The sequence below is a fragment of the Drosophila miranda genome, chromosome 2, assembly GCF_003369915.1.
Source record: "Drosophila miranda strain MSH22 chromosome 2, D.miranda_PacBio2.1, whole genome shotgun sequence".
NCBI classification, from domain to species: domain Eukaryota; kingdom Metazoa; phylum Arthropoda; class Insecta; order Diptera; family Drosophilidae; genus Drosophila; species Drosophila miranda.
In genome coordinates, this window is record NC_046675.1 from 28,836,750 (window position 1) to 28,864,278 (window position 27,529).

Sequence of the window (27,529 nt, forward strand, 5' to 3'; positions counted from 1 at the left end):
GAAATAAATAAATGGAAGAATTGGGCTTCAGAATATTCCACTTTGTTTAAACCCAAAACCCTTCAAAGCGGTTTACTTCTTAGGCCTCTGAAGAAAATATTTCTTGAAAGAGAGATAAATGAAGAAATGTAGGACAATCGGAATGCTTTAAAACTTGACAATCCTCCACTAAACTGATTAAACCATTACCATATTAGTCAGAACTTGCCATTACTCCTCTTCTGTTATCCCAAAGAACCCCATCCAAAGATGTCTCCTTGACACAAATACGAGTGTGATTGCTGCTGTTTTTCCCAGCTCTAGTACAAATCTTGAAGACGCCGTATCGGGAAGGTCAGAACAGAACAAAAGTCATACAAATCCACAATGTAATCAAACGAAATTTAAATATTTTTGTCATTTTCGCAAGACACACTAATTCTGCAGCATCCATTCTAAAAAATCGTTGAAGGACAGGCCGAATCAGATAGAAATTGTATTGCACTTGAAATGGCCATAATATTCAATTGATCGCGGCGTCTATGTAAGTAAATATTACGTATACGTAATGCATTTTATTGCCTGTACAAATGGTATAGGGTCCGGTCGGTGATATATGAATTCTGATAACTGGTAAACTGAAGCCCCCATAACAACAATGGATAATCCAGGGGTCATAAATCTGCTAAAGCGCAGTCACCAAGCGAACTGACGAACTGTCGTCGTCGTCGTCGTCGTCGTTGGTCTGTGGGCAGCTGCCACATAAATATGGCAAAGATGCAGCATCCATCGCATTGGCTGAGAACTGCAGCGAATTTCTGAAATTGGTATAAATTTCTAACAACGTTCTTGCTTCGCCTACAGTTGCTGTCGACGAGTGCCAGAGTGAGCCACGTACCCAAGGATTGAAAGGATATCAAATCACACAGAATCATTCTCATTTTGGACGAAATTATGCAAGTCCATCGTTGCTGCTGTGGCGTTTTGGCAGGTGAGTCTTGGCCAATGCGTTGTGCTGACCCAGACCCACTCCCAGTTCACCCGTAGGCCTGGGCTTGGGCGGTACTCAACAGTGACGAGCGATCGGCTGTCCGCCCCATCATTATTAGCACTTCCTTTTTGGAGGGCGTCTGTCTGTCTAAGTTTTTGCTGCCTTGCATATTTACGATGCATGCGTCTTGGGGCAGAGCTCAGAGCTCTGGAGTTGTTGTTGGCAGCCAATTGATGTTGGAGTGCGTTATTGTTGCAATAGGCACAGTGGAATTTGATTCTACGCGAAAGATACAAATCTAGTAAAGGATGCATTAACCTATAAAATTACAGAGTAATCGGAGGGATAGTACTGGTTCTTTTTCCTCTCATTTCGAGACTCATCTTTGGATAGTTACCATCTTTCTTTCTCCAAGGAAAAAACCTTCCAAAAACTTATAATTCTTGTACCACTGTGTGCCTCTGGCTGAGTAGGAAGCTGATAAATAAAGATCGCAATGCAGAACCGTCTAAGACCGCGCTATCAGCACGCTAGAATCGCAACGTACTTGGCCTTAATACGGACACGAAAATCTTCACTTCGCTTCGGTTTGCTGTCGATGTGTGGCTGTGGCGTTCATTTCGATTTGGTGCGTCGACTGGCCCACAGCACGGAGCAGATCTTAGCCAGAGTTTCCACTCCCACTCACGATAATCGCTTTCTAATGTTTGTTCCAGTTCTGGTGCTGCTCTGGAGCGGAAGCTTAGCCCAATTGCAAGTCCAGGTGAGTCTGTAAAAGAGTCTCCTGGCATACGTCTCTTACCAATGAAATGTGTTCTGTTAAACAGGCTCAAAGTGGCTACAACTATGGGCGACCAGAGCTGGCCAGTGCCGGAGGTGTTACGGCCGGGGGACGGCTCACTCCGGGCGCGTATCCCACAGGAACAGCCTTGCCTCTGACCCCCGCCCCCGCCACGACAGCCTATGGAGCGGGTTTGTTCCCTTCTCCCGCTGTGGGCTACACGCCAAGCGGACAGGCGACGACTGCTTTTGGAGCACCTGCCATTGTTCCCGGAACAGGAAGTCTTCCCCGGAGACCCTCGCCAGGAGGCATTGCAACAGCGCCCTCTCGCAGTGGACCCTATGGACCACAGACCTCTCAGTACGGCAATGCTCAAGTGTCCGCTGGCCGTGTGTCAAGTGGAAGAGGCAGCGAAGGCGATTACAGCGATGGAGATGGCGACTATTCGGCCATTCCGGGCACGCCGGGAGTGGATTATCCCGTGTACGCGCAGGTGCCACGCACAAACTTCGACTGCACTCAGCAGCCACTGCCCGGATACTATGCGGATATCGAAGCCCAGTGCCAGGTCTTCCACATCTGCGCCCTCAACCGGACATACTCCTTCCTCTGCCCCAATGGCACGGTCTTCAGCCAGGAGACACTCGTCTGCGTGTGGTGGAATCAGTACGATTGCGTCTCGGCCCCCAGTTTGTATGCAAACAATGCCTACATCTACGACTATTCCGTAGGAAGTGGCGCCAATGTCAATGCGAATCAAGGCTATCGTCAGGGACAAGTCGCGGCTACGACGGCATATGGAGCTCCAGTGTCGACCACTGCAACAGGTGGCGGTGCCTTAAGAGCCACTGGAGTGCCCCAGGTCGCCGGCTACAATGCCGGTCGCGGATCCTATCCCTCGCCCACACCCACGCCCGCGGCTCAATCTCAATCTCCGTATGGGGCAAGTGCTCTAATTCGTCCAGCCATCCTACCAGGCAATGTCCAGGCTTCCTCGGTAACCAATCGTCTGGCACCCACTGGCGCAGCTGCCGGTCTTCTGGCCACAGCCGCCGGTGTCCTGCCCGACAATGGAGTGGTGGGCGGTTTTGGGCAGCAACCGATTGTGGCAGGTGGCAACCGAGAATATCTGCCGCCAGCGAACGCTGGACAGCGTCAACGAGGCGCCGTGTAGGAGACCCTCTGGCACCTGTACCCGGTTATATGGCAATAGACACTGTGCATCCCTAGGCTTAGCGACATTTGCAACATCTTACTAGATTGTTAGGAGCTCCAAAACATACACAATTTAGTATCAGAATCGTTGTACTTTCCATTCCATTTTAAATATACCATAAAGAATCTTTTTTACTGTGAAATTGTTTGTACCTTTTTTGGAAGGATTTTGATGTAAAACCGATGATATACACGCATTCCTCTTAAACGAGCAAAACGCATATAAATTCTCTAATTTTAGCTCTTACAGTACCTTCTATAATATTTTTCTCTTGCTTTCCATTCAGTTTTTATTGAAGCGCACTCAGAAAATCCAATTGCAATGTTTGTTTGTCTTTAGAGAGGGCCAATTTCCCTTCTTTCAGCAGCTTGTTGTATTCCTGTTTGAAATCCGACCGGATAAACATGGGCTTGCCCTTTTTCAGCTTGGGTTGTCCTGCTTTGGGCAGCGCTATCGCTGGATTAAAAGCCATTTGCGTGCTGTCGTACTGTGTAAAAAGCTCATGCGAGGTGCTGGAAAAAGGAAATAAAGGTTAAAACCAAATGGAAATAACATTTCATGGTTCACTTACAGTTTGCCAATATCCGTGGGCAGTGCTCCATCACCCGATGCGGGCACACCATTGGCAATATGCATAGCCAGGCGCCGCACCGTGGGATGATAATGACGTGCCAGGATGGTGAGCTCGTACAGCGACGTTGCAGCCGCATTGCAGTACTCGGGGTCCTCCAATTCAGGATCATAGCGACCCGAGCCAATGGTGCAGTCCGTGTCGAGCAGGGCATCCAGCACGGAAGTCAGCTGGAATGTCTGCTTGATGGTACCCAGTGTCGCCAGAGTGCCATTATGTAGCAGATACAAGCTGCCTGTTAGCAGACGCTTCACAAACGCCATCAGACGCTGCTGGCTCATGTTGCGTCGCCGCTTGACCAGCACCTCGTCCAGAGTGCGCAGAATGATGGTAAAATCATCGTGATTCTTGCCCGCCTGCACGGCCAGCATATTCCGATAAAAATGCTGGTAGAAACGTATAGGATCAATGTTGAGGACCTCCCCCTGTCCAGAGAGGATAACAAAGATGGTTTGTATGCAGTGCAGACGCTCCCGATAGCCCAATTCGTCCTGTTCTTCGAGTATCTTATTGAGCACGTTGATAAGGTCTGAGAAAAAGTCCAGATTGATGACATGAGCAAATCTGAAAGAGAAATCGAAAGATTATAGAGGCTTCAAGGGCGGCATTAAGAGCAAAACTCACTCTGCTAGACCTTCCAGTATAGCACTCAGAACACGTGATGTGGGATCATTTTTTAGCACACGAAAATAGATGTTGAATACCATTTTAATGATCTCCGTGAGCTTCTGTAGCTTCACTTGCTTGTTCTCCTCAGCGCGGGTCTCTTCGAGCTCCTTGTTCAACTCCGTCAGCTTCTTTCTCCGCTTACGTTCCTTTTTGGACATGCTGATCAATCGCTGGCGATGCGATTCCAGCTTCTTTTGCTTCAGCTCGTTCTCCTTCTCGGCATCCAGATTGACATTCTTGATCTTGAGACCCATCATGCAGGTGATGCACTCCACATGGACATTGTTCTGCTTCGTTTTGATCAAATGATTGATGCGACGCACAATAAACAGACTCATGTCCAACTTCTTGTCGTTGGCAAAAAGCGAGCGAAAGCATTGATTGACTGCTTGACGCATGGTGCCATAGTGGCAGTTGAGCATGTAGACCAGCAGCTGGGCAATGTTCTGAACGTAATTGAAGTACGGATGCGCCTCCAGCAGCTCACACATGCACTGGACGGCCACGGTGGCCAGTTTCACGGTTTGTGGGTTCTTCACGCCTCCTCTTTTGTTCACCTGCGCCGTGAACTGTTCCAGCTTTTGCAGAAACTTCTTGAACTGCTGCAGGAGGGCATTCTCAAAGGTGACACGCTCCAGCGTGGCCTTGCGCACCGTTTGCATTTTGGTATCCACTTGTCCCACACGATATTCGGGCAGGATGTCCTTAAAGATCTCCGTAACCGAGATCATGGCCAGCTTACGCACAGGCATTAGGTTGGGCAGCCCACTGGCAGGGTTTATTTCATCCATGAGCTCGTAAAGAGCATGAAAATTGCGCATCTTGTCCTCTGGCTTCTCCAGCATTCCCGAACAGATGATTCCGATGCGATACTTTTGACGCTCGAGCTCCTGCTGGCGGGCAATCAGCAGATCTGTGGTTGAAATCATTTTCTTTGTGGCCGGTATGGGCACTCCAGCTTCATCGTTGACTACATCATCATCGCTGTCCATAAATACACTGGCGTCGTCGTCCTCCTCTTCGTTAACCTCCACATCCGAATCCGCCTCCTCCTCTTGCTTCTGCAGCTTCGGCTTGGGCACGTAGTCCACTTCGGTGGTCCTGGTTATAATCTCGCCTTCCCTGGACTTGATGGGCAGCAGATTCACCTTAATCTTTTGCGTTTCCTCTTCCTTTTTGCTGGCCGTGGCGTAGGCCATTTCCAGGCCCACGGATTGCTGCTGATCATCCACATCTTCAACTGCCTTGGCCTTTCTTTTGCGTTTGTTTTCATTGAGCAGCGCCAGATCATCGCCATCCAGCATATCCGCAATGTTATCAAGCAGCAGATCATCGTCACCGTCGTCGTCGTCCGCCTCTAGAGGATCCAATCCCAAGGATGATAATTTATTGTGCTTCTTGCGCTGTGCCAAATTATCACGCTTGCGTGCCTTTTGGGAGAATATACTGGGGCCCTTTTCGCGTTTGGAGCTCAGTTGATCACGTTTTTGTTTAATTTTATTTTGTTGCTGTTTGGTGAGCGGCGTTTTCTTGGACTTCAGATGCGCCGCACGCTTCACCGAGCTTATTTTCACCTTTTTCTGTCGGTAGAACAGTTGCATTTGAGTAATTTGAGGGTAATTATATTTAGTTAAGTACTTACCGCCCCCATTATAGTTTATTTAATTTATAAAACGCGTAAATACAAATTTTAAATGTTGATTTGTGAGCACATGGCAAATAAATGGGGCTGCCACTCTGCGGAGAAGTGCAACAGCTGTGGGTGCTGCCAGATCGATTAATTTAAGTTAACAGCGCTGCCACCACGTCTGGTGTTTCTGTTTCACAAAACAACAAAAACAAACCAAAACAAAAATTATGTCTGAAGATGAAGAGGATTATATGTCGGATAAGTTCCTGGCGGGGTAACTATGCCCCAAACACTTCTCCAACCCGAAACTAATGATCCCCCACAGCCTGCAGGATGTGCGCCCCAGCTTAGTGCAAGATCACGGGAAAAAACGCGCCATTAAAGTCCAGGCCAAGCAGCAGGAACACCATAAGCGGCAACGAGAGACTGCTGCGGCCACGTCCAACCTGAAGAATGAACGGCTGCAGCAGGACCTCAATAAGCCCCTGGCTGCGGATAACAAAGGGTTCCAGCTGCTGGCCAAAATGGGCTACAAGGCGGGCACTGGTCTTGGCAAACAGGCGGATGCCCGCCTCGAACCCATTGGAATAACCATAAAAAACGATCGCGGCGGCTTGGGAAGAGAGGCAGCCATCGCGGAGCTAGCCGCCAAGCGACAGGAGCTACGGAGAGCTCATCTGCTGCACAGGGCGGGCATCGATTCGAACGAAGAGATCAGCACAGAGGCATACCGAAAGAGAGCCATGCTAAAGGCAGAGGAACGCAAGCTTCAGTATGATATAAGACGATGCCAGCAGACATGTGAATCCCTAGATGTTGCCGCGGATGTTCAAGAGCCTGATCTGGACTTCTTCTGGCAACCAAAACCAAAGGAGAAGGAGGAGAGCGGCAGTGAAGCAGAGCAGGACTTGCCCGAAGAAGATGAGGAACTCCCAAAGGAGGAGCAATACAGTGCCTCCGAGCAGCTAGAACTGCTTACGGGCTATCTTCGCACTGCTTATTCCTTTTGCTACTGGTGTGGCACACGCTACGACAGTGGCGAAGATCTGGAGACCAACTGTCCCGGACTCACACGCGATGATCATTAAAAATACATTTCGAGTTAGTAAATATATATAAGTTCACAAAAATCTCTGCACTTTTACAAGTATTTTACAATAATACGTAGTCAAAAAATATTTAGCGGTGTGTTAGGGTTCGGTTACTGTATACAAGAAAGGGTTCTATAGACGAGTTGGAATCGATGTGGTGGTTTGGTGTGTGTTAAATGAGCAACAGAGAAGCTATAACCGACCCTCTAGTTTCTGTATCAGATCGTGAGTGCGTTCGATGACGCTGTAGATGAACGGCCGCTCCATGGGATCCGTGCGCAGCATGTAGTTTATCAGATCATGCATGTCCTGAAAAAGATTATACAAAAAATAAGAAAAGAGCAGCAGAGTTTAAGAAGATTTCCTCCAACCTCTGTATAAATGGAATCCTCGGGAATGTTTATATTGCCGCTGAGTACGGCCAAGGCAACGCTGTCACCACGCTCATAGATGGGATCGAATGGGGAGTTGAAGTAGCACATGGCATACAGCACACAACCAAGACTCTGAAATGGGAAATAGTATTTTCAAATGTTTAGCTATCATCAGAAATAATTACTCACCCATATATCCGTTCTTTCGTCAATGGTGCAGTAGCTTTTCACGGAAAACAACTCCGGGGCTCGATACACAATTGAGCTGCGCTCCTCGGCCTCATCCTGCAGCCGCTGGGCATCCGATTGGCTAACAATCTGCAAGCGTGCCTCCGTCATGGAGCCCAGATCCACTATAATGGGCTCAAAAGAATCCGATAAGCATATATTGGCTGTTTTCAGATCACGATGGGCCAGGGGCACAGGCTTCGCTTCATGGATGGCTTTGACACCCTCGCAGACGCCCAAAAAGATTTGCACGATCTGCGCTTCCGGCATGTGGTCTTGCTTTCTTGCCCGCAACTGCAGATGATCCAAGAGTGCGCCATGCTTGTAGTACGGCAGCACAATGTACAATGTGCTCGTTGTATTGATGACTATATCAGCCTGACCCTTTAGCTCGTAATCAACGACCCGGATCACATTTTCCGAGTCGATTTTTCTACAATTTTCAATTTCCCGCAGAGCAATGTTCTGGTCGTCGATGCTGTGGCAGGTGATGCGCTTTATCGCGTAGCTCCGTCGGGTGGCTGGATTCTCCCCAAGGTCTATTAGACTGAAGCCCCTGCACAGATAGATAGGAATAGATAAGATATTTCCAGATTCATCGAAAAGAGAGATTGTTACCCTTGGGCCAGCCTTTCGCGAATCGTATATCGTGAGCCATTGATGTTGAGCGTCTCTTTTCTGCAAAAGCAGCCACGTTTCATAATCAGGGTCCAACCAATGCTTTGCATTTTGTCTCTATTACACTATTTACTTGATAATTTTAAGCTTAACCACTAGTTTAATTCATATACAAAACCTAAATATAAAACAGTTCGGAGCTATTAGCATGTTTATGCGTGGCAATGTTCCCTATAATCGATGATTGTGAACTAGATTTAAGGTTCTTTCTGTTTTCTGGTTATGATTTGTATGACTTAAAGCTAAGCAGTATTGCTTTTGGTAGAATTGTTTGTATTTTCTTAATTAAATTGCTTCTTTGAGGATGATTTATTATAGTTTTCTAAAATCATGAATATGCAAACGCATAACCAGAAAACCTATTCGCGCTATGCAGCTGTTTGAAAGACAGGGCTGTTATTATGGACATGTGGCTGCACAGCGTTGCCAACCGATAACGAAACATCTGTCAATGTGCGCGGCTTACAAGAGTAGGCCAAAAACAGCTGATTATAGGCATTGTCGAGCATTCAATTATTTAATTTTTCTTTATTTAATCAATGACAACAATGGAGGATGATGCCTGGCAGGATCTCATTGGCATTAGTGCAGATCCGCCCGACAGACGCGACAAGTGCGAACAGTGCAAGTGAGTGGGAGGTGCCTTAATATTCATGAGAAATTTCACAATTGTGGTGCTTTTTTTTTCTGCAGGCGACCCGCTGTCGTCTGCTGGTGTCCCGCCCTACCGCAGCCGCCGCTGGCGGTGGCCTCGCAAATCGTGATACTACAGCACCCTGCCGAAGAGAAGCGTTCCCTTCGCACTGCCCTGATGCTCCAGTTGGGCCTGGAGCCGGGAAAATGTGTTGTCTACAAGGGGAAACGCTTTCCCAATCACAAAAACCATGCGGAACTGCAGCAAATCTTTGATTCGCCACAGACGCTGGTCCTGTATCCTAGTAAAGACTCTGTGCCTTTGGAGGAGATCGATCGCAGTGGCGGTCCCTACACTTTGGTGCTCATCGATGGAACCTGGTCGCAGGCAAAGGCGATCTACGCTAGCAGTCCCGCCTTGCACCGCCTGCGTCAGGTGAAGCTCATATCAGTGGGCACCAGCGACTATATTATACGCACCCAGCCCACGGAGGGCTGTCTGAGCACTCTGGAGACGGCGGCTCAATGTCTGGCCGTTTTGGAAGCACAGCCAGATCTGCGACAGGTGCTGGTGCGTCCACTGCACGCCTTGTGCAAATATCAACTAGACAACGGCGCCGTCGAGCATCAGTCGAAGGAGTTCCTGATGAAGACCAATCAATATCCCAAGCCAATTGGCAAGAGATTGAGTCGCCTGCTCAACCAAACAGTTTGTGGATCCGCGGAGAAGGAGACGTGATAGAGAGACACCGGTAAACAGTGTGGTTTATGCTTTTTACGTAGTTTTATAGTGAGCTTCTGTGCTCGGCCATAGCAATATTTAGCCATTTAATACAAATAATTTGTAATTTTATACCCAAAAATGAGTACTTTACACAACGGGATTGTTCCTGGCATCTGTGAGAGCGCGTAGGACAACGCACTTGATGATGGCAAAGCCTCTCCCACAGGCATTCTCTACGTCCTCTATGGGAAGTTAAGTTTTTAAAGTATTTTGGATCACTTTTTCTGCGTGGGATTACTTACTTCCCTCATTCTCGCAGACTTCGATGGAATCTCCAGTAGCTGGCCAAACATATTTGCGCACAAGATCCGTATTTAGTTTATAGTTATCCATTAGGCCGGCTTTTTCAAAGAAGCAATGGAAATAGCACTAGAAGAAGCATTGGAACACATAGAATCTCAATCAAAAGTGTGCGTTGAGTCACCCTTACCATGCTCGTTTTATCACTCTCATCTGGCAGAGCCCCAGTGGTATTGAACTGCAGGACATTCGCTGAAAGAGTCCATATATTAATACCCCACATCTTCATCCTTTGGTTTCCTCTCCTTGACTCACACATTGGTGTGATAAAACTTGCATTACAGTAGTGCATGACTTCATCAAAATCCAAATAATCAGCTGCCCTGGGGGCTGTTGTCGTAGTGGATATATCATCCACATCGCCATCTAAACTGTCATAGTTTATAATGAATATGTCGCCATTATCCTTGGCATGATCCTGCAGGGCCTTTATAGTGCACAAACTGAGGCTCAACAGAGCAACGACCGCCAATGTTTTGAACAGTATAGAAAACATTTCGAAGTAAAATGATTTCTGGTTTGGTTTTAGCTAGGGATTGCTGCCCTTTTATAGGAAATATTTTGATGGTTTCGAACATGCAATGCACTGTTACAATAATTTTGAATAATATTTGCTGAAATTGGCCTACAATTCACACACAAAAGAGCACACATTCCACCTCCATAGATTGCTCAATTAAAGATCATCTATTGTAATAATTTGTATGCCTCTCTTACCATATGGAATCAAGTTCTCATCCGCACATTGCCCCCTGATCGATTTGAAAAATGCATGCATTTCCTGCTGCTTTTCAGGACTATCGGTCACTATATCCTGGCCAAAAACCAGTATCAAAGATAACAAACCAATCACAAAAATAGCACGAAACATTTTTCGACTGCAACCCAGAGAAACTCTGACTGGTTTTGGAGATATACGAACCCCTTTTATATGATCTTTCGAGCCGTGATCATGTGATAAATGTTTTCCAATTGATGAGATCATTAAATATTTAAACTAAATAGTTGTTGCACTTTAATCGAACAATAAATACATGAAGAGTGATATAACGAAATTTCGATATTTCAATGAGTTTTTAACAAGAATTAGTTTAAATAATAGTACTGTTAGATGGTTAAACTTATCGAGAGCATTGTCGAGTCGTAGATTGCGCAACGCAGAGTGCTTAGAGTGGGGCATGGGTTCAGATCGGATTGGATCGGGCCAAAAAGGTTTTATAATAAGTATAGAAAAAGTTCAGAGCTTCCTTAATAATAATTTTCGCTTAAATTTGAATTTGTAGTAATTTTCGTTGGAATTTGATTAAATTACTCTATGCAACGTCCACGTCGCATCCACGCGTCAGACCTTGGCACCCCAGGCCCGCTTCAGCAGATAGGCGCCCTTCTCCGCAATCATCACCGCCGGTGCATGGGTATTGCCCGCCGTCACCTTGGGCATAATGCTGGTGTCCATCACGCGCAGTCCCCGCACGCCATGGACCCTCAGCTCGTGATTAACCACCGCCATGGGATCGTGGGAGGGACCCATTTTACAGGAGCCCGCCTGATGATTCTCAGGCCCGGTGTTCTGGCGCACAGCGCACTCCCAGTAGGCATCGCTCGCGAAGGCGTGCGACTCACAGCCCTTCACCACGGTCTTGTCCAGCCGCATGCCGTACTGCTTCAAGGGTGACGTCTGCGACAGCCTTATGGCGAACTTGATGCCCTCCACCAGGGTCTTAACATCGCGCTCATCCGTCAGATAGTTGGCAAAGATGCGTGGGGGATCCAGGGGATCCGCCGAGCGCAGGGTAATGTAACCACGAGACTTGGGGTTGAGTACAGCGGGGAATATCTGTATGGCTCGAGAGTTGTTCGAGAGGAGTTCCCCCACCTGTCCGGTGCGGGCACAGCTGGCCAGGTAGCCGCCAAAATAGAGCTGCAGATCGGGCAGATTGGGGCGATCGGCCCAGCGGGTGGCCATCTTTGCGGTGACATCGGAGATGCCAGTGCCCGACATCAGGCCATCGCGGAAGAGCAAGTACTCCATGGCCGTGGCCCAGTTGAGGGGCGCCGTATCCGCATCATCGATGAAGAAGTTCGTGAAGTAAGCCACATGGTTCTGAAGGTTCTTTCCCACGCCCGGGAGATGATGGACTGGACGGACATTCACCTTTTGCAGATCCTCTTTGGGTCCTACGCCACTCAGCAGCAGGATCTGTGGCGAGTTCACTGCACCACCACTGACGATCACCTCCTTCTTGACAAGGATCTTGCGCATGCTGCCAAACTGATCGCTAACCTCCACACCCACAACGTTTTTGGTTCCCGGATGGATGAGCACCTTGGTCACTGTGGTGTTCAGCAATATGTGCAGATTGTTACGCATGCGAGCGGGTCTTAGGAAAGCCCTGGCCGAGCTATAGCGAATGCCATTCCTGGCCGTCATCTGGGCAATCATGAAGCCTGTCGAATTCTGTCCGTTTAGATCCTGCACCGAGAAGCCCATCTCCTCGCCGGCCTTCAGCAGGGCATAAGACAGTGGCGGATTGTAGGGGAACTTGCCCACTGGCAAAAGGCCGCCCTTGGCATGGTATTCGGTGCCCACGGCATCCAATTCGAGATTATCCTCTGATTTCTTGAAGAACGGCAGGACATCCTGGTAGGACCAGCCCGGATTTCCCTGGGCCGCCCAATCATCGTAGTCCTCGCGATTGCCGCGTATGTACATCATGCCATTCATCACCGAAGTGCCGCCTAGGACCTTGCCACGAGGCCAGTAGCAACGCTGCTCCATGGAGGACAAGCAGGCCATCCTCTCGGGCTCCGTATTGTAGCGATAGTCAATGTCACTGCCAATGAAATTCAGGAACATGGAGGGGATCTGTGCACCCACCGGTTCATCGCCACCTGAAATGGTACAAACAATACGAATTTTTGGTTTAGTCGTGAGGAGTCAGACACCGTATCCACCCCCCGATTAAGAGTCACTTTAAAACTCGACTTCAATAACCTTCTGCGTCTGGGTGGCATCTCAATTAGATGCTTGCAACATCTGAGGCACGCTTTCGCTTAACCCCTGGCTAATCGATTATAATTTGTATTGCTCCAATCAGCATTCTACTCGAAAGAATTTCCGATTCGAAGAGTCCACGACTCGTAATTAATTAAATCCAATCACAGATGGAATCTTTGATTGTTTTAACCACAGCGTGGGAGCCGAAAGTTGTAGCCGCAAAAATCACAAATCGCACACAAAAGAAATTCAAGAAAATAGCAAATAACCAATACCCCCTCTGATTCATTCAGTATTAGCGTTATATATGTTCCCCATATTGTTCATAACTTGTTCTCCAGCAGCCAAAAACAAACGAAATAAGAAATAAGAGACAACAATTAGCACCGCAGCGAGACGTATTCTAATTAGCTGAGAATATAACCCCCCTCAAAGACAATAAACAAGATAAAAACATCTTTTAATATATATGATCTGTATAAACATGCTGAGCATGCTGTTTTATTTTTTTTTAAGAAAGTAACAAACGATTGGCGGTATCATAAACCATTAACATTGACTTTCAACACAGCACAGAATTGTTTTCTCTTTAGCAGATTTATTTTTGAACAATCTTTAAAAGCCAACAAACCACCTTCTTAATTTTAATTAAAAGCATTTCAGATTTGTCTTAACAAAAAACTCAGAGCACAAACTATGCACAAAATTAAGCCATTAGCCATCACAATTGAGGGTCATTTCTATCAGCCTAATGCAAAACTCTTTAAGACAAGAACTTGCTTAGCTGTACCTTCATTTTTCCGGTTTCATTTTGACATTGACTAAACATTTGATGAATTGCATGTCTAATGTCAACCCAAGATTAAACCATACTTGTGATGAGCATGAGTTTGGAGTCTTTGAAAGTGTAGTTTTCATAGACAATAAGCCAAGTAATGGCCACAACTAATTGCACTTCACTGCACCCTGACTGGGGCATTGTATAAGTAACGCCAACGCATTGACAACTTTGAAAATGTTTCTCTTTCCTCGAGGGTTTCATTATGCAATTAGTGTAATTAGTGACTGGGCATAAAAATTGTCACGTATACAATTGAAAACGACGAATAGACGGTAACCCACAAAGTAAGCCAACCAGAGAGAAGAATGCTGATAAGACGGGTCTAATGGGATCTATGAGAATGTTTTCCCAGCGATAGAGAGAGGTATTAAGTGATTTTCTAGAGACATGAATAACTAATTAAGTTATTAGTGATGAATGGCGAAAAATTATGATGTTTAATGAGGTGTTTTTTGGTGCTCCGACAAAATAGAGGGATTTTTGTTTTGTTTTTTGGTTTTTAACCGATTGAATTATATTCCATAAATGATTTAAGTGATTTGCTAATGCTTTCCTCTCATAACTGGTGCTATAGATCCAGTTTTCAAATTTCGCAAATTAAATGTAAAATTATTCAGTGCTAAAAAGCCTCTTCAGCAGAGTTTACCGCATATTTGTTTCTCGTTAAGGAAAAGTGAATGCCCTACACACTCGTTCCGAAGTTCCACGTTCCCCGTATTGTTCATGCATTATAATTCATTCATAAAAAAATGTAAGGTAAAAAAAACCAACAATTATTCCAATGCAAAAAAGTCAAGTCAAGCGGAACGTAAAAAACCTCCATGAGGCATTGGCGGGGGCATGCAGCAAATCCTATATAGCAAGAAGACATTTGCATGGGGAACTGCCTTGGGGGCAGCAATGGAGCCGCTGCTCTAGGTGGCAGTGGCAGCAGCTCGTTTAGTTTACATAATGCTCGTGGCAGAGTTGCGGTTGCCCAAGTCTTAGCTGCTGCTGGTGCTGCTGCTGGTGCTGTTAGGCTTCAATTACTTCTAAACAAATGCCACATACATAACGTGCATCTAATTGCCCGTGAGCACACTGTGGCTGGCAACATGTTGCATGCAACACTCACACACACCCACACACACGCGAGAGACGAAACAACAACACTTACCGGCTTCGATCAGCAACACCTTCCACTGGGGCACCTCGGAGAGACGTGAGGCAACCACAGAGCCGGCCGAGCCGCCGCCAATGACAATGAAATCGTACTCGTAATCCGGCTCCGAACGAAACTGCCAACAAAATGGATTGGATTGAATGTGATCTGGTTAGCCACACGTCTTGACCATATACGGATCTTTGGCTTACCCGCGTGCTGGCCCGTCCGCAAGGATCCTCGAGATCGCATTGGGAGCGTATGAAGACCTCCAAAAGGCCCATGAACAGCATGAAGGCGCTGCCGCCGCAGGTGGAGGCGAGGGTGGGCCCCGTGGGTACGCCCACCAAACAATCGCAGGAGGATGGACTGGTGGCCATTATGATAAGGCAGTGCTGTGGAATGAAAAGAGCAGAAAACGAAAGATTTAAGAAACGAACTTGAAAAAAAAATCTTCAGAAATTATAATTCAATATTTAAATGTATCTATTTTTGTTTGTTTTAATAATTTGCCGTTGATTAAACACAAAACCAAAGCCAAAGGGCAAAATCATAAATATAATTCCAAATTCCGCAATTCCAAACTTCTGTTTAACCTTGCCGATCCATGGGGCATGGCATGGAAGACAAAGACAAAAAATCATCTAAGTAATGCTCCAGCAGCAGCAGCAGCAGTACTGCAATTAATAAAAGTACCAACCGCAGCAGACAATGGGCGTCATCGCAGTCGAAGAAGTAAAACAAAAGCTGAATAAAATGGAATTAAAATCAGAAAAAGATACTTTTTTAATATCGTTGGGCATTTGGCAAAAAAAAAAAAAAAAGCGGCAACTGCCGCCAGCAGCAGCAGCAGCATTGGCAATTACCAAAAGGCCAAGTCAGACAGACAGAGCTCATCATCTTGGTTGGGTCTTAGCTCTTGGCTTTTGTTCAGTCAGCTGCATAGTTTCACATGACCTTAGCCCCGGACGAGGGGCTCGGGCTCGGGCTCTGGCTCTTTTCCTATTTGAAATTTCAAAATTACTCGTACTCTCTGCTGGGGCCTACTGCCTAAAACAGAAGCAATGAGAGATTGAGTAATGTCCATTATAATTATGTCATTTGCAAACGTTTTGATGACCTCTGGGCGGGTGAGATTTGAGTGATTTTTAAGTGAGAGTTTTGGGGAGACCGATAAAGTTGGTACACACCACATCCAGGCATGATAATTAGACAAATATGTACTTTTAAAGCCCAAAACCCAACCCACAAATCAGCACATTTTTGGGAAGAATCCGACAACGTTTTTGACCTCAATTAAATCGAAACGGCTTAAATCAATCAAATTGCAATTTGCAACCAAACCAAAAGTGGAAGCCAAAAACAAAAACAACCACCAAAGCCCGAAACTGAAAATGAAACCCAAAAAGTCAGAGCCGGAGAATCACCAGAGAAGATCATGCTACAATTGCTACAGTTCGTCTTTTTTTTGGTGTTCGCATTTGACATTTGAAACACGATTTTTCATTCAATTTGAATGGGATTTTGGTGTCTTTCTTGTTTTAAAGTTGAAGGATTCAACGAAAGTAAGGCAAAGCCAAACTAAAGCCAGAGTGCATACGCAACTGTGGCTGAAAGAGAGGCAGTTGACCTCGCAACAAGTTTTCCAGGCAGGCTATGGAAAACCAAAGCGGGGGCTACGGGTACAAGTACATGCGAACTTCACAAAAGCCAAAGAAAAACGCGTGCAAAAGTCGTGCAGCAATCAGAAAATTAAAAGTTGTTCGGGACAAGTTTTGTTTTTCCAGTATTGTGGCATGGAAATCGATGGAAAACTTAAGGGAAATCCTAAGCAAGTGCTGCTCTCTGTCATGTCTCTGTAATTATTCAATTAATTAATGACACTTTTTGTGCCTCTTCTTTGGCCTATTCACACTTCCTTTTGCGACAACAATGTTATCTGTGAGTTTTTGTTCATAATTATGAAGAGCTTGTTTTTTTTGTATTAACAATTTTATCGGATGTACATAATATCTTGTGCACTGAAGCGATCCAATCCGATCCGATCCCCGCATGTCGATTATAATCGTAGTTGCGTTGCAGTTGTCTTCTTGTGGTTTTTGTATTGATATCGCTTGGCATTGTCTTCATTGCTGCCGTTGCATTTGAAGGTTTCTTTGAGTTGTCAGTCTGCCAGTCTGCCAGTCAGTCAATCAGTCAGTTAGTGAGTCAGTCAGTCAGTCAGTCAGTCAGTCAGTAAGTCGGTCTTGTGCTCAGGGGTGTGAACAATACCGCAGACAGAGATAGAGTTTTTTTTTGGGTTTGGTTGAAGTTGTAGTGTACCTCCTTGCCATATGTTTAGCTATGGTTTCTGAGTAGGGGAGGGCGAGGGCGCTTATTAATGTGGGAACTGTGCATTTATTAGAATTTTAATCATAAAGTAATGCAATTTATGCGTGCCATGACAAAGGCGCCAGATAAAACCATGTGATTATAGTGCGGGGATTGTGTAAGGGCTCTGTCTTTGGCTCTTTGGATGGGGTGAGATCTTTGGACCTGTCATAATAATAGCTTCCCCATCAAATTCACAAAATTTGTGAGACTTTCACACCCAATAACTTGAAGAACTTCATTGGCATCCATTGGCAATCCATCATTCAATTAAACTGAGAAAAATTCACATCATTTCAAGAAATTTCACATCTACTTTGGAGTCAATTTGGAGACCAGCAATTTTCAACTTCCCCTCCGCTTAAAAACTGGAACATAATCAGTGGATAAAAACTATAGCAAATTTAATGCTCAAACACATTGCGGCAAATTGTAGTCATTCATTTGGCCAATGGACCTCCAACTATGAACTGGAACGGGTTTTGGTCTGATTTTTGTATGGCTTTTATTCGCTTTTTTCTATCTAAATCTTAACTGTAAACGAGCAAAAAAGTAGCAAAAAGAAAGAAAAACCAATAAAGAGACAAAATAAAACACTGGCCATAAAGTCTTGCACGTTCGAGCATCAAATTGACAAGAGCTCTCTGGCAATGCGTATGAATATATTAGCGCGAAAGAGCCAAATGCAAAAACGGGTAAAGACAATGTAAATAGATAATGGGGAGGAGTGGGGCGATTAAGAGGAGGGAAAAAGTTAATAAATAAAGCGAAACACGTACGAAAATGTAGGTGCAACATGTTGCCGCCGGTCTTCCACAGAGTGCAGCAATAAATTAACACCAGCAACAACACCATCCATCCTCGGGTGCCCCCACGGAGAAGATAACGAGGCTGCAAATGCAAACACAATATTGACGTTACGCAGTGCGCTCACAGTGTGCTCTGACCATTAGAAATTGGCCAAGACCAAGAAATCAAAAGAGTGTGGAGCTCCAAGTTGCAACTACAACGTGCAACCTGCAACTGGCAGCGGCAGCGGCGGCGGCGGCAATTGCATTGGCAGTAGTCAGAGAGGAAACTGCCTCGCAATGTCTGTCTCTGTGTCTCTGTGTCTGGCCAACTTGGCCAATGTCTGACTCAAAGTCTGAGGCTGATGTTGCATTTGGTTGTTCCCGCCGCCGCTGCCGCTGCTGCTGCTGCAACCATTGCCGGTCTCTCATGGCTCTTTGGCCATCTCTTGACTTCCTATTTTCACTTTCATTCGTCATGCGCGTGGCGGCAAATAGAAATGCAACAACAGGCACAAAATCTACTGCCCAAACTGCAAACCCACTTTGGGCTTTTCTTGCAGTTTTTCTTTAGTTTTTCTTGTAGTTTTTTTCCTTGTGGGTTGTCTCTGTCAACGCGCCATCAACAATGTGCGAATATTTTTTGTTGTATGAGAATCTGTTGCTGGTTTTTGCTTCATCGTCTTATGCCTCATCATAGCAATATTTGGTTAATGCACTTTGCTTTATGTTTTATGGCCAACAATGATGGTGTTTAATTGTCCGAGATTTCCAAGATTTTTATTGGCTGAATTCTAGCAATGCACTTGTGCTATTTCCCCTGTGCTTAAAGTTTGTAGCTCCATTGTTCATTAAGTCCATTTCAATACTGATTAAGATCAATAAAACTCGGGGGGAAAAACAATAAAAACGGAACTCGTGTACATCTGCATTGATTGGTAATTGTATTTTTATTTATTTTTCCAGATAATTGCGCATTATAATTTATTTAGATGGCATTGGCCGGCACGATTTTCGAATGGATTTTCAATGGATATTTCCACTCTCCCAGAAACAGAAACGGAAATGCCCCAAGCTGTGGGGCTACAATTTTTGTAGAAAATTTCGAAAGCAGCAGCAGTTGAAAAAAACCAAACTGCTTTACAAAATTTATTTAAATTTAGTGTGTTTTTTTGTGTTGCACGAACTACGTGATTGAATATTTACATTTTGTTGCATTTCGCCGAAAAAAAAAAACAAAAAAAAAAAACACACAAAATGTTGCAGCAACTTTGCATGTAATACCCTTGGCGTTTGCCAATTACGTGGCAGCCACACAATTAAGTTTCAAGTGAAATTCTGCAATTGCGGTGTGCTGTGCGCATCATTCGGGCGATTGTCAAAGACTCTCCAGATGAGGCTGGCTTTGTGCCGTGATTGATCGCTGGTTACGTGCTGGATAAGGTAAGAAACAAAAATCAGCAACATCAGCAGCAGCAGCACCACCACCACCATCTCTTTAGTGGCCCCCGAGGCGGATGCGGAGCCCACTCAACGACGTTGTTCGGGAGCTGCCCGTCAACTGGGTTGCCATTCCATGGATTTGCGATCTCCTCGGGGCTCTTCGGGACAGTAACAACACTTTTAGTTTCATTGCTAAATGAGTGAATTTGTTAACAGGGTTTTGTAGTCGCCGTGGCCGTAATTGATGTTTTGCCAAAATTTCTCACGCTTTTCGAAAAGGATAGCCGACACCTTAGGGGCTGGCGATAGATACCTCTTCTTCTATGTGGCAATGGGATAGTCCATAGGATAGTCAATCATTTCACCAAATATGCTAATCAACTTCTTATGAAAATTTTGTCCACTCACGTTCCAACGGCTGTCTTTTTGGCCAGCAAATGTGCCATAACGAATTGTTAACAAATAAAAAAGCACAACAACATTTAAATGGCAAATGGCAGAGATCCCAAGCAACAGATCGGACACACATAAAGAGACACACAAAAGGAGGCAAGTAAAAGGCAGCGAAGGGGAACGAACATACTACTCGCCACAGCGCCACATGCTGCAGCATTGAATGAATGAACGAATGGCCAAAACCCAAAAAAGGGAGCAAAACAACAAACAACAACACAAAAACAAACAACAGGCAGCAAAAGTCAATCGATGTCTTTGAAGAGGAGCAACAAAAGGCAAAATCTTTTCCATACCAGACGGTAAGAGCCAGAGCCCCCCCGAACGCGAGATACGATATAGCGGCGACAGCACGCTCCCAAAACATGGAGACATACAAATTTTTATCTGCTGCTGACATTTGAACATGACTTCAACTATGGGACTATGGGTGGACGGGGACTCGTGTGCAAATAGTTTTCGTTGCCGTTTTTGGAGGTTTTTTTCGTGTGCTACAGAAAAGAAAGCGCTGCGGGGCCCCTGGGCGTGGGTGTCAGCCGGTCAAAGCACTCTGCTCTCCATTGCCTGCCGCCCACCGAAACCCCTTACATATACATAGGTAGCTACGAATATCAATACCAATTTTTTTTATTGAAATGCTCATTGGCCACTGTTTGCCCTCAATACAAATTTTGATGGATCATCGCCGTCTACTTTAATTTTGCACTCAACGAAATTTTGTGCGGTAGAAAAATGTAAAAGATCTCCTCCAAATGTACATCAAATTTGATATGCAAATCGAACAAAATTATCTTCACAGCAGTCGCAAGCCTTTCGAATGACTCTTTTTTTTTGTTTTTTAATGAGTTCATGCATAAAATCAGAGCAGAGCAAATGTTAATATGAAATTCTTTTTGATTTGCTGAACTTTATTGTTTGAGCTTTGATTGCTTTTACTTTGAGTTTTTGTCAGCTGACAGATTAGATGAGTTTTTGGCACTTTCTTTGGTTGATTGGCTTCTAATTTATGAGGAGATATTTAATGGTTTTTAATCATACTCTAGGAATATTGCTCACTGTATAATTAGGGCCAGTGTTTGTTGTATTTTAGTATTAGTAATTTCTTGGGGTATTTGGGAATCACTTTTTCAAGAAATTTTTGGCAAAATATTTTGGTATTTTTCGTGGAATTATTTGCGAGTATTTGTATTTTCTTTGGGTTTTTGGGAATCACTTTTGATGGAAGTATTTTCATACTCTTATGACAAAAACTTTGATGTTCATTTTCTTGCAAGAAATTTGTAATTTCTTTGGATATTCGAAAGTCACATTAAATAATAAATTTCTTGTCCTCATGGCTAATATGCCATAATTTCCCGTAATATTCATACCTCATGACCATATTTCTAAAGGTTTTATGCCCATTTTCACCTCATGAACATTAACATATCACCAGACCAGCAACGACTTGTCTTCAGCTTAAAAACTCTAAGAAAATCTAAGCTGATTTCCCCTTTGGGGGCTTGAAAAGAAAAGCCAGCGCATAACGGATATTCCCATTCATTTTGGATCAAAAGGCGAATTGTACCCACCATAAATAAGCGTAATACCACGGGCTTCCGTCGAAAACAAATGTGGTGGAAATGAAACAGAGGCTGGTTTTGTGGTGGGGCGACGAAACCGGGCTAATTTCCTATTACACAGTAATGAACGTTTAATGAACTGGCATCGTGAAACACCTTAATATGAGAGTCTGTGGCACAGAGACACACACACACAGTACGAATACGAATAATACGCCATGTAATTGAGCACAAAAATCGAACAGATTAGTGATCATATGGAAGGCAAAACCAGACAATGGGTGACCGATTTGATGTGTGTGGAAAAAGAAACCAGCAACTAAGATTAGAAACGTGTCTAGACTCTAGAGGCAGTAAAATCGTGAGACATGTACACTGACGGCAAACAAAACGAATCGAATTGGAATTGGAGCTATTGCAAAAAACAAAAATACAATAAAAGTGCAACTCAATTTATCGCCATGAGGCATCAGAAGACCAATAGACACAACACAAGACTCTGTTGAAGTTCCGTTTCTTGGGTCTTGGGCTTATGACAATGGTAAAATTTCCAGCAGTCCAAGAGGCAGAGGCTGGCCAAAAGAGTTTTCGTTTAGCTTCCTCAATGCCAAAAACGGACATGGCCGAAACACCGCAGAAAATCAGCGAAATAAAAGAAAAACTCAGGCATCAGGCATCAGGCATCAGCCATCAGGTATCGGGCATCAGGCGATTGCATCAACTTACGGTCTATGTCGGTTCAGGTTTCCTTTTCTGTTTGTTAAATTTTTGAAAATTTAATTATTTATTCCTTATTGAAAATAGAAATGCCTCTAGGCCAATTGCTCAATGGCATGGAGATGATAAAAACGAACTGTTCGACTCGTAAAAAATGCACAATTGTAAACAATTTATTTAAACGTTTCTTGTTGCAGTTTTATCTTCTTCTTATTTTCTTGGACACAACACAAAGACACTCACGCGTACAACGGTATTTGTTGGGCTGCCTTCTAGGGTTTTTAGTGTTCCCTTCTTTTAAGCACTGGGCCTCGTTTTTTCAACCTGTTTTGAACTGCGCGCAGACGCAGACCGTTACCGACTCAGTCTCTGGCCGGCGAGCGCGAGGCTTTTTAAGCTTCCCAAAAACCGCGCTGCGCCACTGAGGTAAGCTTTTGGCTTAACGAAGGTTTCATTTGACGAAGCGACAGCTTAAAGCTGGTTAGCAAGCTTGCAAGCGCGCTGCGCTCTTTGGCTTCGTTAAGTTGGGTTTTGTTGTTAATCAAAAGAGAGATTTCTTTTTGTAAAAACAAATACAATTCATTCTACAAATTCTAAAAATTACAATCCAAACAAAAACTATGCATTAAAAGCTTTAGTTCTATAAGAACTTTACTGAATATTTGATGACTCATACAGCTTTGACAGTGCTGCAAAACTCCAGATTATGGCAGCCAGCCACCCCTATGCTTCAATAAGACGTCACAGGTTTCTTCAACCCCTGCTCTCAGACAGCACACTGCCCACACAAAAAGGCACTCTTTCCGCGGAGAGCGCCTGCGCTGGTTTAACGATTTCCAAGCGGACCGAACAGAGGTAAAATAAAGTACCTCTGAGTGGAACTACGTTCTAGTATTGTTGTTTTCGCCCAGCCTGGGCATTGAAAGTGGCAAAATATTTGTAAGGGTTTTGATTAAAAAGTAAGATAGTAATATGTAATAATACCAGTTAAGAATATACTTTGTATTTGAGAGTTGAGAACTTCCAAAAAGTGATATGAAACCAAAGAAAAGTAGAGTCATGTATGCTTTGAAAAAAAAAACAAATAGATAAGAAAACTCTTGGTGTGCTTCATGATGTTAAAATTAATATGAATGTAATTCTAATTGGAATGGAATTTTATGTGGATTTCCAAAAGAACATATTTTAATTCAAACTCGAAAAAAATGAAAAGATTAAGAAAAAGTGAACTCCAGTGAATATGCGGGGGCTGTGATGATTCATGCGTGCACCCAGGCACCCAGACGAGAGCACCCATATATGTACTTAGCGTGTGTGTGTATGGCAGGAAGAGTATCATCTCCCTCTCTATCTCTCTCTCTCTCTTTGACAACCTCAAGTAATGCAAATAACAACAAAACCCAACCATCATCAAGCATAACCTGGCAGCTGCTACCTACCTACTGCCGATGAAAAGAGCATACATTTGTGCGCAAAATCGATGTACGAAAATTTTTCACGTGCCACAAAAAAAAAACACTTAAAGCCAGTCACACAAGAAAAAGTTTTCCTACCAATTTTCCTCGTACAAAATGTGACTAATTGTTATTCCACACAGCTACGCAGTAACTTCCAGAGGGAACAAAAATCTAAGAGAGGCTGAAGCCGCATCCGACTCCATTAAAAATGGCTGAAGAATATATACCAGATGTCAGCATGATGGACACAAGTAAGTAACATATTGCATCTTTATTTGTGGGGTCCCCTTCAAAATCTACTCATTAGGAAGTTTCTTTGAGGGTTGTGAGAAGTTTTTTTTTTGAAACTTTTCAATTCTCCCTAATGAATAATAAAATAAGGAAGAGAAAGGAGGGACCTGGTTGATGTAACCTTTTTTTTATGGAAGGCCATACAAATAGAGGTGTGATTTTCTGTTAGTACTTAGACATGTAGGAGTTTTTATACAGTGGTGTTGAATTTTTTCAATTTATTCCCTAACATCTTGTGCTCTGTTTCCTTTTAGTTTTGCCCGCCATATTGGGACTGACGGCAGCTGCAGTCCTGTCGTCGGTGGCCTGCATCTGTGCTAAACAGATGCGCATTCGGAACAAGAAGCAGAACCATCATGATGCCTCATTCCCATTCCAACCGACCCGACGGCCGACCGCAGTTCGATCGCCCAGCGGCCAGCCGCCGCATTATCTGAAGAAGTCTCCATCGCCAACGAACGGCAAGCAGATGGGTCTGCTGTCGCCCATGCAGGACCAGTCGACCTCACCGACCGCACCACCGAATATGAAATACACCGAAGAGGATGAGGTACCCATGCAGCAGGAACAACAACAACAACAACAGCAGGCTCAGCAGCATCAGATGGGAAACAAGCTGACGGTTGTGGATGGAAACGGGATGAAGCAGTCGCTGCACAATCATCACCATTCGCCGGTGGAGACGATTGCCAATGGGAATGTGACAATCACCTTGGACGACCATGCACTGACCAACGGCAAGGAGCTCGTGATAGCCGATCAGTATGGAAAACTGGGAACGATCTACTTCAAGTTACGCTATCTGGCCGAGAGGAATGCCTTGATGGTTTCGATCATTCGCTGCCGCGGATTGCCCTGCAAAGGCGGATCGGGCGGCACCGGCGACATACCCACTGGCATTAACGGACGCACACAGGCGGCCACCGATCCCTATGTGAAGCTGCAACTGTTGCCCGACAAGCAGCACAAAGTGAAGACCCGCGTGGTGCGGAATACCCGGAATCCAGTGTACGACGAGGACTTTACATTCTACGGCCTGAACATCAACGATCTGCAGAACATGTCACTGCACTTTGTCATACTCAGCTTCGATCGGTATTCGCGGGACGATGTGATTGGCGAAGTGGTCTGCCCATTGTCCTCCATTGAGATCGGTGACATTTCCAAGGAGGCCCTCTCCATCAGCAAGGAGATCCAGCCGCGCAGCCTAAAGATACGTGCCCAGGGACGAGGCGAGCTTCTGATCTCTCTCTGCTGGCAGCCGGCTGCCGGACGTCTGACTGTCGTGTTGCTCAAGGCCCGGAATTTGCCCCGTATGGATGTTACAGGTCTGGCCGATCCCTACGTGAAGATCTATCTGTTGTACAATGGTCAGCGCATTGCCAAGAAGAAGACGCACGTAAAGAAGCGCACTCTGAGCCCAGTATTCAACGAGAGCTTCGCATTTGATATTCCCGCTGCTGAGGTGAGTCAGGAAACACTCGCACAAATGGGGAGAGGGGAGTTTTACATTACTCTAAACATGTAAATGTATTTTTGTTGACATTCCAGGGCACTGGCGCCAGTCTGGAGGGCGTCTCCCTGGAGCTGATGTTACTCGACTGGGATCGCGTGACCAAGAATGAGGTAAGTTCAGGGTTAAGGTCGGACTCGTTCTCTAACTAATGTCACACTAATTGCTTGGGTTCTTGTTGGGGCTTAGGTCATTGGTCGCCTGGAGTTGGGTGGACCGACATCCAGCAGCACCGCCCTGAATCACTGGAACGAGGTGTGCAACTCCCCACGCCGCCAGATTGCCGAGTGGCACAAATTAAACGAGTAATTGAGATGCGTGCAACTACAACCACCGCCTGGAACGAGTGCAGCCCCGGCGCTGGCGCCATTTTTGGAGAAGAGAAGCCAAGCAGGAAAACGGACCCGAGAGTCATACGATTCATGAGTATGAGCTCGCTTGCTATTCATTTATGATTCGTTTTCTATATAGCATATAATTTTATATATTTTTTATTTTTATAATTTGTTAAAAATTTTGTTCCCTTAAAATCGCTTAAGTTTGTATGCGAGGCATACACCCAAAAAGAGATGTGGAGCAGAATTATAATTATAATATTTACCAAAACCCAAAACCCCAAAAAAGTAAATTAAATGTATTAGAAAATGTTTAGGACATAAAAATGCATGTAAGTGTAAGATAACTCCACGACATCTTAATCGTAATATATATAAAGGAAACAGGTCAACCTACGTATATATATATGTGTAATGGACACCGATTATGTTGCTGTATAGAACCTGAATTCTCCGCTTTATAAATCTGGATTGTTTGCTATTGTTTTCCATATCAATCGATTGAAGAATAACCATTAAATGTGCCCACCATGAAGACATTTGCATCGAGAAAATAAATTGGATTTTCATGAAACAAAATATTAATCCCCAGGCATATAAATATGTATAATATATTTATGATATAATACCCCTAACTCTTAAGTATAATTCTTTGAGTACACTGTTTTTTCTCACTGTTTGTTTTTTTGCGGCTTTCTGTTCAATTGTAAAGAAATAATGATCCGAAACAGCACCGACAGAAAGCTCTCAAAGTGTCTCCAGATGGTAGATCGATCCAAAAAAAATTGCTTACTGCTTAACACTTTATACGTACGAATTCTTAAAAAATGAAAACATTAAAGATTAAAATAGATGATGAAACCTAATTGAATCTAGAGACGGACACGCAGCTGAATGCTTAGCACCAAAAAGATACAAAAATCCACACACCCACAAACGAAAAAAACAAAAAAAGCGACGGAAATTCACGAAGAGAAACCAAATAAAAACACAATACGATACAATAATTTAAGAAAAACATAGGACATGTAGAAAGCAAAAATACTTATAGCATATGTATTCTAGAGTATACATAAAACCCACGAATAGCTCAAAAACCGAACGCAATAATCACTCGAATGTGTATCTCTTGGCATTATTTATAAAGATCCCATCCCACACAAAAACAAAGCATAGCTTGAAGAAAATGCGAGACACCACGTACTCCAGAGACTCCAGCGTACTGAATGCAAATTATGAACAACTTATACTATGATAGATCTATACAGACATCAGCCTGCGCTTTTACGTATATTTTGTAAGATGAATGCTCGAGCATGAACTCCCAATTATAGATGTATCTACATACTTACATACCGCATAAAGATATACAACCATAGAAAATATAACTTAAATTTGTGTCCACTCAAAACTTCAATTCGACTAAAAGGGAAAACAATAATTATTAATGGTGGCAGTAATCGATTCATATGTATGTCATGGAACCCCCAACTTACTCGTATATATGAGATGTGTATAATTCTATATTATAATGAAATAGTAATTGTAAGCAAACAAACATCAAATGGTTAATTTCAGTAAATAAAAAACATATACAAAATACAATTGAGAAGAATCTTGCAATAAGAAAGCAAT

General features: G+C 44.3%; 8 protein-coding genes across 13 annotated transcripts; 4 read left to right on the forward strand and 4 right to left on the reverse strand.

The window, feature by feature from the left end:
* The first annotated feature begins 816 nt into the window (after positions 1–816).
* On the forward strand, positions 817–3,183 carry LOC108155760. The gene is made up of 3 exons (XM_017286803.2): positions 817–970; positions 1,687–1,733; positions 1,798–3,183. The coding sequence occupies exons 1-3, from the start codon at positions 934–936 to the stop codon at positions 2,923–2,925; spliced, it is 1,212 nt and encodes a 403-aa protein (XP_017142292.1). The 5' UTR covers positions 817–933; the 3' UTR covers positions 2,926–3,183.
* LOC108155757 (nucleolar complex protein 3 homolog) lies at positions 3,081–6,012 on the reverse strand. The gene is made up of 4 exons (XM_017286799.2): positions 5,910–6,012; positions 4,223–5,847; positions 3,539–4,162; positions 3,081–3,479 (listed from the first exon to the last, which is right to left on the reverse strand). Exons 1-4 carry the CDS (start codon positions 5,916–5,918, stop codon positions 3,257–3,259), a joined length of 2,481 nt encoding a protein of 826 aa, XP_017142288.1. The 5' UTR covers positions 5,919–6,012; the 3' UTR covers positions 3,081–3,256.
* A 49-nt stretch (positions 6,013–6,061) lies between these two features.
* Positions 6,062–7,075, forward strand: LOC108155763 (G patch domain-containing protein 11). 2 transcript variants are annotated; one of them, XM_017286807.2, is made up of 2 exons: positions 6,062–6,150; positions 6,223–7,075. In XM_017286807.2, exons 1-2 carry the CDS (start codon positions 6,125–6,127, stop codon positions 6,983–6,985), a joined length of 789 nt encoding a protein of 262 aa, XP_017142296.1. In that variant the 5' UTR covers positions 6,062–6,124; the 3' UTR covers positions 6,986–7,075. The 2 variants fall into 2 exon arrangements, with proteins under 2 accessions (XP_017142296.1, XP_017142295.1); XM_017286806.2 differs by having other exon boundaries at positions 6,063–6,171.
* Positions 6,993–8,626, reverse strand: LOC108155762 (serine/threonine-protein kinase 16). The gene is made up of 4 exons (XM_017286805.2): positions 8,209–8,626; positions 7,552–8,146; positions 7,360–7,494; positions 6,993–7,297 (listed from the first exon to the last, which is right to left on the reverse strand). The coding sequence occupies exons 1-4, from the start codon at positions 8,316–8,318 to the stop codon at positions 7,181–7,183; spliced, it is 957 nt and encodes a 318-aa protein (XP_017142294.1). The 5' UTR covers positions 8,319–8,626; the 3' UTR covers positions 6,993–7,180.
* A 97-nt stretch (positions 8,627–8,723) lies between these two features.
* Positions 8,724–9,754, forward strand: LOC108155764 (DTW domain-containing protein 2). Its single transcript, XM_017286808.2, has 2 exons — positions 8,724–8,896; positions 8,962–9,754. The coding sequence occupies exons 1-2, from the start codon at positions 8,808–8,810 to the stop codon at positions 9,638–9,640; spliced, it is 768 nt and encodes a 255-aa protein (XP_017142297.1). The 5' UTR covers positions 8,724–8,807; the 3' UTR covers positions 9,641–9,754.
* Positions 9,664–10,870, reverse strand: LOC108155765 (general odorant-binding protein 84a). Of its 4 annotated transcripts, XM_033388371.1 has the most exons (5): positions 10,703–10,870; positions 10,241–10,465; positions 10,116–10,177; positions 9,928–10,054; positions 9,664–9,867 (listed from the first exon to the last, which is right to left on the reverse strand). In XM_033388371.1, exons 1-5 carry the CDS (start codon positions 10,854–10,856, stop codon positions 9,773–9,775), a joined length of 663 nt encoding a protein of 220 aa, XP_033244262.1. In that variant the 5' UTR covers positions 10,857–10,870; the 3' UTR covers positions 9,664–9,772. The 4 variants fall into 4 exon arrangements, with proteins under 4 accessions (XP_033244262.1, XP_017142299.2, XP_017142300.1 ...); XM_017286810.2 differs by lacking the exon at positions 10,241–10,465; XM_017286811.2 differs by lacking the exon at positions 10,703–10,870 and having other exon boundaries at positions 10,241–10,493.
* A 49-nt stretch (positions 10,871–10,919) lies between these two features.
* LOC108155759 (glucose dehydrogenase [FAD, quinone]) lies at positions 10,920–22,672 on the reverse strand. 2 transcript variants are annotated; one of them, XM_017286801.2, is made up of 4 exons: positions 22,542–22,672; positions 15,178–15,360; positions 14,981–15,101; positions 10,920–12,877 (listed from the first exon to the last, which is right to left on the reverse strand). In XM_017286801.2, exons 2-4 carry the CDS (start codon positions 15,343–15,345, stop codon positions 11,328–11,330), a joined length of 1,839 nt encoding a protein of 612 aa, XP_017142290.1. In that variant the 5' UTR covers positions 15,346–15,360; positions 22,542–22,672; the 3' UTR covers positions 10,920–11,327. The 2 variants fall into 2 exon arrangements, with proteins under 2 accessions (XP_017142290.1, XP_017142289.1); XM_017286800.2 differs by having other exon boundaries at positions 22,308–22,671.
* Positions 22,673–23,159: 487 nt separating this feature from the next.
* On the forward strand, positions 23,160–27,503 carry LOC108157019 (synaptotagmin-4). Its single transcript, XM_017288824.2, has 5 exons — positions 23,160–23,257; positions 23,896–24,006; positions 24,301–25,511; positions 25,598–25,672; positions 25,749–27,503. Exons 2-5 carry the CDS (start codon positions 23,964–23,966, stop codon positions 25,866–25,868), a joined length of 1,449 nt encoding a protein of 482 aa, XP_017144313.1. The 5' UTR covers positions 23,160–23,257; positions 23,896–23,963; the 3' UTR covers positions 25,869–27,503.
* The last annotated feature ends 26 nt before the right edge of the window (positions 27,504–27,529 follow it).

Bases quoted from the DNA above. Each gene is read 5' to 3' on its own strand.
- LOC108155760 (XM_017286803.2), top strand. From the start codon at position 934: ATGCAAGTCCATCGTTGCTGCTGTGGCGTTTTGGCAG. The intron at 971-1,686 runs GTGAGTCTTGGC...TGTTTGTTCCAG, and splicing joins CTGCTGTGGCGTTTTGGCAG to TTCTGGTGCTGCTCTGGAGC. The intron at 1,734-1,797 runs GTGAGTCTGTAA...TCTGTTAAACAG, and splicing joins TAGCCCAATTGCAAGTCCAG to GCTCAAAGTGGCTACAACTA.
- LOC108155757 (XM_017286799.2), bottom strand. The intron at 4,163-4,222 runs GTGAGTTTTGCT...TTTCTCTTTCAG, and splicing joins ATACTGGAAGGTCTAGCAGA to ATTTGCTCATGTCATCAATC. The intron at 3,480-3,538 runs GTAAGTGAACCA...TCCTTTTTCCAG, and splicing joins CCCACGGATATTGGCAAACT to CACCTCGCATGAGCTTTTTA.
- LOC108155763 (XM_017286806.2), top strand. From the start codon at position 6,125: ATGTCTGAAGATGAAGAGGATTATATGTCGGATAAGTTCCTGGCGGG. The intron at 6,172-6,222 runs GTAACTATGCCC...GATCCCCCACAG, and splicing joins TCGGATAAGTTCCTGGCGGG to CCTGCAGGATGTGCGCCCCA.
- LOC108155762 (XM_017286805.2), bottom strand. From the start codon at position 8,318: ATGCAAAGCATTGGTTGGACCCTGATTATGAAACGTGGCTGCTTTTGC. The intron at 8,147-8,208 runs GTAACAATCTCT...CTATCTGTGCAG, and splicing joins CGCGAAAGGCTGGCCCAAGG to GGGCTTCAGTCTAATAGACC. The intron at 7,495-7,551 runs GTGAGTAATTAT...TTCCCATTTCAG, and splicing joins ACGAAAGAACGGATATATGG to AGTCTTGGTTGTGTGCTGTA.
- LOC108155764 (XM_017286808.2), top strand. From the start codon at position 8,808: ATGACAACAATGGAGGATGATGCCTGGCAGGATCTCATTGGCATTAGT. The intron at 8,897-8,961 runs GTGAGTGGGAGG...TTTTTTCTGCAG, and splicing joins GACAAGTGCGAACAGTGCAA to GCGACCCGCTGTCGTCTGCT.
- LOC108155765 (XM_033388371.1), bottom strand. From the start codon at position 10,856: ATGTTTCGTGCTATTTTTGTGATTGGTTTGTTATCTTTGATACTGGTT. The intron at 10,466-10,702 runs GTAAGAGAGGCA...TTTCTATACTGT, and splicing joins TGAGAACTTGATTCCATATG to TCAAAACATTGGCGGTCGTT. The intron at 10,055-10,115 runs GTAAGGGTGACT...TGCTTCTTCTAG, and splicing joins AGAGTGATAAAACGAGCATG to TGCTATTTCCATTGCTTCTT.
- LOC108155759 (XM_017286801.2), bottom strand. From the start codon at position 15,345: ATGGCCACCAGTCCATCCTCCTGCGATTGTTTGGTGGGCGTACCCACG. The intron at 15,102-15,177 runs GTAAGCCAAAGA...TTTTGTTGGCAG, and splicing joins GCGGACGGGCCAGCACGCGG to TTTCGTTCGGAGCCGGATTA. The intron at 12,878-14,980 runs GTAAGTGTTGTT...GTACCATTTCAG, and splicing joins GGTGTTGCTGATCGAAGCCG to GTGGCGATGAACCGGTGGGT.
- LOC108157019 (XM_017288824.2), top strand. From the start codon at position 23,964: ATGGCTGAAGAATATATACCAGATGTCAGCATGATGGACACAA. The intron at 24,007-24,300 runs GTAAGTAACATA...GTTTCCTTTTAG, and splicing joins TGTCAGCATGATGGACACAA to TTTTGCCCGCCATATTGGGA. The intron at 25,512-25,597 runs GTGAGTCAGGAA...TTGACATTCCAG, and splicing joins TTGATATTCCCGCTGCTGAG to GGCACTGGCGCCAGTCTGGA.